General features: G+C 43.8%; 1 protein-coding gene across 2 annotated transcripts; it reads left to right on the forward strand.

Moving 5' to 3' along the window:
• The first annotated feature begins 2,556 nt into the window (after positions 1 to 2,556).
• Positions 2,557 to 7,950, forward strand: RGS4 (regulator of G protein signaling 4). Of its 2 annotated transcripts, XM_028104735.2 has the most exons (5): positions 2,557 to 2,699; positions 5,581 to 5,685; positions 5,997 to 6,058; positions 6,637 to 6,803; positions 7,233 to 7,950. In XM_028104735.2, exons 1-5 carry the CDS (start codon positions 2,656 to 2,658, stop codon positions 7,470 to 7,472), a joined length of 618 nt encoding a protein of 205 aa, XP_027960536.1. In that variant the 5' UTR covers positions 2,557 to 2,655; the 3' UTR covers positions 7,473 to 7,950. The 2 variants fall into 2 exon arrangements, with proteins under 2 accessions (XP_027960536.1, XP_027960537.1); XM_028104736.2 differs by lacking the exon at positions 6,637 to 6,803 and having other exon boundaries at positions 7,233 to 7,392.
• Positions 7,951 to 8,166: the final 216 nt, after the last annotated feature.

The following is an 8,166-nucleotide window of genomic DNA, read 5'->3' on the forward strand; positions in this document are numbered from 1 at the left end:
CTCAAACACAACCCAGTCCCGTAGTGTAAAATAAGTTAACTTACATAAAGCTTTCCCAAACATTCTCTGAAGTATTAACACTCTTAAGAAATTAAGAAATTGTGATTAAAGAACTGAATGAATATGAAATGCCTTGACAGATGAATAGGTAATCACAAAGTTAAAAAGACCTGGTTTAAATAGAGAACCAGAGCAATGTGGTTCCTTGCTATCCCGGAGCAAGAGAAAATCAGGAAGAGTCTTCTTGAATGAAATGCCTAAAATTAATATTGCATTTTGTTATCTACTGTATATAGTCTAACAATAAACAATATTTGCCTAGCACTTTACATTTTAGAAATATCTCTGTTTACGTAGTTTATCTCATTTGATATGACAGTTTAATAGCACGATGACAGCACGTAGAAAATCCACATCACCTAGTTTCAAGAAACCAGCTCTATCAGTAAGAAGCCGTGACCTTGGCAAGTCACTTTTCCTCTCGTTTTCCTTTTTGGTAAAATGAAGGTGTTAGCCTAGATTATCTTGAATCCCATTCAGCTTGTCCATTGGCACTATTTGTATTTAACTTATGACAAATCATGCTTCTCTTTGACCCAGGTCCAAGGTATAAAGTTCTTATTGGGTCTTCATTCATGTTCCTAAAATCAAATTATTTGAATGATCACTTTCTTGGGTGCCTAGGTAAACAGGTAGGTAAACTAGGTAGACCTTCTTGGTCCTGGTCTATCCCTTTTAATTGTTCTCTCCTCTTTGGTGCCAATTCTGACGGGTCCATCTCCCTACCTTCCTTGGTCTGATGGCCTCTGCCATTTTGCATTGTACCGTGTCCCCTTCCCCAACACAACCAAGGACGGCTGTCAGCTTCACAAAGAAATGTATTTGTTCCATGTTCAAGCTCAAGGAAAGTTGTCCAGTAGCTAATCTAATTTTTTCCTATCTGCCTTGGAGAAAGCCAGAGAATTTTTCCTATAATTTAAACACACCTTCTAGAGATTATGGTCCTGCTATCCTTTTCTATTTCTCTGCCATCTCCTTGCTCTGCTGGCCATAGACCCGGGTAACAGGGTGGGCAGTGTGGGATGTCTAGGGTCATGTGTGTGGTAGGCACATTGCTCTTTATCACTTCCCTTTCTATATTCTCGGGTACCTTTGCATCTCACTGGGACCCATCTATTTTTTGTCTTCTCCAACTAAACTATTTGATGCCCCTGCTTCTTATATGTAAAGTATAGTTCACTATATCCTATGATCAGGAGCCTATCTACTTAAAAAATGAAAGCTGTTTGGGTCTGACATAGCAATTCATTCCCTCCTTCCACGCATAGCTTTCCTGCATGGATAAGACCGCTCTGTAACTCTGGTGTGGTTACTGGAGCCCCGACTACAAGATGAAAACACCTGCATGGTTCTTTGAGGCATTCAGTCTGTCATATTGTGTACAAAAGATACTAACTGTCCAGGTGTTCAGAAGCACCTGTAGGATCAAATATTCTTATGTTCACTCTGAAGCCTGGTAATACGCACACAAATTACCTATTTTCTTCTTCTCCTCCTCCTCCTTCCTCTCTCTCTCTCTCTCTCTCTCCCCCCCCAATATTGTGATGTACCAGTTTGGAGACCTGAATTCCGTAAGACACAATAAGATATAAGTCCATTTACGAATAAGAAAGGGTCTCTATATTTGTTCATTTACTCCTTCCTCTGGTCCTCAACTACTGTTTTGTGGCTTTTGGCAGGAGGCATGCATGTAGGAGCGAGACTGTGCTAGGGTGAATTCTGTTCTTAGTAAGATTTCCAGAAAAGTATTTCGCAATCAGGCTGATTACAGATGTGGCTAATCCACTTTCCCTAGGCTAATTTTCTGTGCCGCCAGGCAAGTAAGCGTCTGCCATCCAGCCATTCCTCTCCACACCCCACACCCGTGCGCGAATGTGACAACCCAAAAGGCAACTTCGGCAAATTGCGACCTGGAAACTGCGATCCTGCCAAATCCCCTCTGGAAATAGTGAGGATGAGATCTTGGACCATGTGGGATACGCTGTTTCTAATGTTTCTAATTGTTTCTAATGCAACAAAGGAAGCGCATTGAGATTCAGTCCCAAATGAGCCCACGAACTCCCGGGGGCGCCTTTCCTTACAACTTGTCTTGACATTGGTTTTACAGAAGAACGAATAAAGTTATATTTCTTAACATTTGAAACTCTCTCCCCTCCCCCACCCCTTTTCTAGAAATTCAAGACCCTAGACCGACATCGGTAGAGACAGGGAGTATATTTTTCTTTTTTGTTCGCCTCCTTCGCAAGAGGTTTCTCTCAGGCTGTTCACTTTGCACGGTGATGCGTCAGTACCTCCCCGCGTAACTCCCGCCGCCTGGGGGGTCGCGGGGGGGGGGGGAGCGGGCTGCGGCGGGGAGGCGGTTTCAGAGCTGCCGTCTGATTGGCCGGGCGGCTGCGGGGCGGCGGTTTCAGAGCTGCCGTCTGATTGGCCGGGCGGCCGCCGCTGAGCTATAAAGGGGACCCCTGCAGCCTCCGTAGCAGCTCCGAGGAGTCTGACGGCATCTTCACCGGGAAAAGGCCAAGTGAGCTCAAAACAGAAGCCACAGCTCCTGCTGCCGCATTTCCTCCCCAGCTTGCTAATCCCACACCGAACAAGATGTGCAAAGGACTTGCAGGTCTGCCGGCTTCTTGCTTGAGGAGGTAAGATTATTTTCAGCCACTCACCGCGTTACACTTTCGGACAGACTTTCTTAGTTACTTACATATACTACTTGCTAACCTAGTTCTTTGGAATTAGAAACAGTGTGGTCAGGAGGGCCTCAACTTGCTAGCTCTCCTCTAAGACCAGCTAGAAATTGTCACTGGAGAAGTGTGCCCCCCCCCCAAATGTTAGCACCTATGTGTTGTTTTATATGATCTCGGTTTTGAAGACTGTTCTGATCTTCTCACCGAACTAGTTCGAATTAAGAAGTGATATGAGTTTTCGGACCAACTACAGTGGTCTGTGATTGCTGTTGTTATTTGAGCATCACTGGGGTCTGTGGAATCATGGCTCTGAGCTTTCCAATGGGGTGGTTTAGGGGAAGATACCCCAGAATGAGGTTTGACTACATCACAGGCACTGTGCTTTCTGTGTGGTGCTGCAGTATCTTCTACTGTCTATGTTCTTATAAGCAAGTGTGACAATACAGTATGAGTTCCAATACTAGACCCCCCCCACCCCATCTCTCTCTGCCCCTTTCCCCAGTTCCTGAAATGCCTTATGAGTGGTGGTTGAGAAGTATTGATCCTAGCAATTCAGTTAAGGGTTCTGTAGAAGATCTCATCCTGCAGACATTGTTTTGTTGATGTACTGTCTCTTGATTAAAAAAAAAAAAAAGGTAAAGCTACTTCATAGTTCCTCATATACCTTTGGCTTAAAAAAAAGGTATAAATAAATGCTTTCAGAGACTGCTTATATATTAGCCAGCTGAAGAAAAACACAAAACTAGGGCATCTTATATTATTTAATATTACAGTTAAAGGTAGAAAGTCAGTCTGTGGGTGTACCACCCCCTTGCTTCCCTGCAAATAAAAATCACCTTAAATTTCAATTTATAAATATCCCAGAAAGCACAGTCTTCTTTCTTAGAAGTTTACCTTTATACTATTCTGTCATTCAGGAGTGTGAAAGAATATTCTTTATTAAATGTGCTTTCTTGGCTGCTTTAAAATGAAGCAGGAGGGTCTGTCTGGCAGGGAATACCTATGGAGTAAGTTCCCCTGACCTCCACCATTACTATCCTGAGCTGAAGGGAGCAAATTACTCCAAGCTTCGGTTAACTCATATATAAAATTAACCACACAAAATACAGGAGTGTCAGGAAAGAGTTATGCTCTGGTAAGTATTTGGGGAGACAGATGAAAGGTTGTACTAGTCTGCCCGAGGAGCTAAGAAGCTAAACTGGGGAGTTAACCTGTATATCAGCAAGGTCAACAGCTCTTCCCTCTCCTCACTGGTCAACTGCAAATCAACTAGTCCAACACTTCACCCTAGCATCAGTGCCTGAGTCTGCAGAAGGGCATGAACTGCTCAAGGTCACATAGGCAGTGAGTGGCCGAATGAAGATCAAATCCAGCTTCCGGACTCCAGTGACCTCTGAAATCGTGCTGGTTTTTATTTTTAAGGTTGCATTGCATTTTAAGGACAAATGTAACATACTTGCTTAGCATACTTCCAACTCTTTATGAAATGACTTGCATTGGTCAGTAACTTAGATCTCAGCCTGACCGGGCACATGGAAATGTGAAGTGAGTTCTCTTTTGACAGAATCATTATATATTTGTATCTTGGAATCACTTGAGCCTTCATGATTATATCTTGCTATCATTAAGGAGTGTTTTGCATCCCCTGTCCAGATGGAGAAGCAGAGGGGGGAAGTCAGTCTTGTGAGGAAGAGAAAATACCATTTTAGGGGCAGTCCAAGAACATTATGGAATTCAAGCTTTCTGGAGAAAGGCATGTAGATAAGCCACTGATATAGCAGGAGCCGTCCTAAAATGTCTTTTTATCCTTGTGACTTTATTTTTCTCCCTCTCAGGAGGAATATCTAGTCATTCATTTCTTCTAAAGTGACATTTATCTTTTAAAACCATTTCTTGGCTTTTATAATAAAAGAGATAAAAATGAAAGAGTAACAAAGAGAAAGTTGAGCTTAAAAACTTATTAAAATGTCCTTCTTTCTGAGTAAGTCACACGCCCCGCTGTCCCCTAGCTACCTGTTAACCAGTGCCAGTAACCTGGAAGCTCTGCTCTAATTAAACAGTCGCTAGCTCCAGTGATGACTCTTGCCTGCTTCTCTATCATTTTTAAGGCTTGGGTGCCCTTGGTAGTGTAAATACTCTTGTAGTGTAGATATTAAACAGGAAAGCAAGTAGCAGCAGCTGCAAGAGATTTCTCTAGAAGCAAGCCTGAAGTTGCTCAGGTGTTGGCCAGAGCATTTGCGTTTGCCACCCCCTCTGCTTCCCTCTGCTGGAGCTGCACACCCACCTCTGTGAATATCCCATAACATGCATCGCTTGGCACCACCTCATGCGAGGCTTTGACCGCACAGCCCTCTCCTGCGCCAGGGTGCTTCTTTAGGTCCCTCTGCCTGCAAGGAGGCAGGTGGAAACAGCAACCACCATCCAGAAGGTGGCGTGCGACAGGAAGGCACCACGTTCCGCAGTTACTGCTTGCTCTTCCGTTCCCACAAATTACCCAAAGAGCAGTCACATATTCACTGTGTTTCTTTTAAAGACACCAAAGCGTTCCATCGGTCGAAATGACAGGTTTTCAGAAGAGGCTCCTAAATCCGACAGAGGGTCCGAATTCTGTTGCAGACAGAGGAGGCTGGGCTGTGACTCTGGCCCCAGGTTTCCTAGCAAGTCATAGGCAGACCCAGAAGTGGGATCTCCTTTTCCTGAGAGTTCACACCAACTTCAACTCGCATTTCCTAAATAAACTCCCCCTGCCCCTTTATTAGTAATGGACTCTTTGAGCGCTGCCGCTACGGTATCTTTTAAAAGAGCTCATTAGCATTATTCTTGTTCTTCGGTGCAGTGCAAAAGATATGAAGCATCGGCTAGGTTTTCTGCTGCAGAAGTCTGATTCCTGTGAACATAATTCTTCCCACAGCAAGAAGGACAAAGTGGTGGTTTGTCAGAGGTAAGAGAAAAGGCCTCAGTGAAGATCCATTGAGTATTAACTGTTTAATGTCAGGGATGTTCTATGAGGAGAAAAGGAAGTTGTGTTCCTAGTTAAGCTAGATTTGGATCAAGATGGAGTCCATTTTCATGAAGACTGTACTTGCATTTGAAATGTCCATGCATTAAATGGAAAGACTGCCTTAATCAATAATAGGTCTCATCGTAAGAATGGGAAAGAAAATATCTGCATGTTTTTCAGGATCTTAAATTTCTTGCCCTAAGTTTGTATCATGGCATTCAAGTTATTCTTTCTCTCTATAATGTCTCTAGGGTGAGCCAAGAGGAAGTCAAAAAATGGGCTGAATCACTGGAAAACCTGATTAGCCATGAATGTAAGTTCGATGGCTTTCTTCCCCACTAGGATGAGGACAAAAGCTCTCTAGATAGACAAGTTATCTCATAGTATATTTGGTCTAATAGGAAATGCAGACAGAATTGGGTTTCTTCTGACTTCCAGACTCAGGAGAACCAGTCTGTTTCAAATTTTACCATGCCTTCAAGCTTTGTGATAGACAATGGGAAGTTCATACGGAAACCATGTGGAAAACCATCTTTCTCACCACATGGGAAAAAGGTAGAGGGAAAAAGTTCCACATATGAAGACTTCTTGCAGAATCAGCCTTAGTTTTTCTTTCTCAAACTTACTTTGGTAATTGGTGGCTGCATGCGTATTTCAGAAACACTGAGACTTCAAACCTTGAGTGAGAAACGCTAGGTATAACTGGGATCGAATAGATGTCAAACAGATTACAGTCACCTGACCCCAAGGGACCCCCAGAAAGTGGGGGAGAGAGGAGGATGTTTGAACACATGCTTTATTCTCTCAAGCACCTTGGCTTTCTCTGAAATACACTGTCCCAAGAGGCCTGCCAGTGTGATGACGAGGGTGGCTATTTCTCCTCCATCACAGGTGGGCTGGCGGCTTTCAAAGCTTTCTTGAAGTCTGAATACAGCGAGGAGAACATCGACTTCTGGATTAGCTGCGAAGAGTACAAGAAAATCAAATCCCCCTCTAAACTAAGTCCCAAGGCCAAAAAGATCTATAATGAATTCATCTCAGTCCAAGCAACCAAAGAGGTAGGTCTTCGTGGCAGAGAACTCTCTGGATCTTAGTGAAATTTCCTGCAAGTGGTATTCAGTGGTGTGAATCTTTAGATCATCTGAGTTAAGGAAAAAGATCTAACAGTGGAGGAAGTCATTATAATCTCCTCAACCCCAAATCCATCAGTTAAGAAAGAAGCTCTTTGATCCAGATGACTTAGATGATCTCCCTTAATGAGATTTTTGATAAATCTTCCCGATTCATGAGAAAGAACAAAGATATTGCCCTGCCCACCCAGAAGCAGATGAGCCTTTGATACTCTCTCACATGTGCTGGGGTGGAGCTAAATGTTCTTTTCATTTCTGAGGTATGGAGGGTGCACACGGATTACTCACCACAAAGCATGCGGCCTCCCATCCTCAACAGGACAATGTGTCTAATACATCTTGGCCCTTACCCTGCAGGTAAACCTGGATTCCTGCACCAGGGAGGAGACAAGCCGGAACATGCTAGAGCCCACAATAACCTGCTTTGATGAGGCCCAGAAGAGGATTTTCAACCTGATGGAAAAGGATTCATACCGCCGCTTCCTCAAGTCTCGATTCTATCTTGACTTGGCCAACTCTTCCAGCTCTGGGTCAGAGAAGCAGAAAGGAGCCAAGAGTTCTGCAGACTGTCCCTCCCTGGTCCCCCAGTGTGCCTGATTCCCACAGTGTGCTGGGGGGCTGAGATGCCAAGACTCTATGCCTGGAACCCCTGAGGCCAAATATTGATCTGTATTAAGCACCAGGGCTTTATCCACATTGTAGCTTAGTGTTCCTGCTGCCTGCCATGTGTGAGTCACTCCCGTGTAAGAAGTAGATCTAGTTTTGGTGTTTGGGTGTCCATTAGGGCAGGACCTCATTCCAGTCCAGCTTTCCCAGAATTCCTTAGGGTGCCACATGAGCAAGTATCCAAAGAATGGTTTTATAGGGGTGGCTTCCCAAAGACTGTTGCAGTTCTCTCCTCCCAATGGCTTGACCTCAGATTGGTTGGTTGGTACATTTCATGTGACATCCACAAGCACGTGTATTCTGTTGGCACTTTCTCTAAACACTAGATGTTAAGATGAGGTTGATCTATTATGTGTACATATGCGTGTGTGTGTAAATATATGTATATACACATATTTACACACACACGCATATGTACACATTCTATGTATATGTGTCTATATGTATATATACATATATATTTCTGCAAGAATAGACAAGAAAGACCCTAGGTGCTCATCCCTAGAGTGTGTGTACATACCTACATGCATGTTCTGATCCCTGGTCTTTCATCCTGCAATCAAACAGGCAAACAGAACCAGTTGCCATGCAGGCCAAGAGAGGAATGCTAATCTGTGGAAAGTTG

The sequence above is a fragment of the Eumetopias jubatus genome, unplaced genomic scaffold (assembly GCF_037043125.1).
Source record: "Eumetopias jubatus isolate StellerSeaLion01/CBP00866 unplaced genomic scaffold, mEumJub1_p1.0 scaffold_12, whole genome shotgun sequence".
In the NCBI taxonomy this organism is placed as follows: domain Eukaryota; kingdom Metazoa; phylum Chordata; class Mammalia; order Carnivora; family Otariidae; genus Eumetopias; species Eumetopias jubatus.

Coding starts and splice junctions, on each gene's coding strand:
- RGS4 (XM_028104735.2), top strand. CDS start 2,656: ATGTGCAAAGGACTTGCAGGTCTGCCGGCTTCTTGCTTGAGGAG. Junction 2,700..5,580: donor CCGGCTTCTTGCTTGAGGAG/GTAAGATTATTT, acceptor TCTTCGGTGCAG/TGCAAAAGATATGAAGCATC. Junction 5,686..5,996: donor AAAGTGGTGGTTTGTCAGAG/GTAAGAGAAAAG, acceptor TAATGTCTCTAG/GGTGAGCCAAGAGGAAGTCA.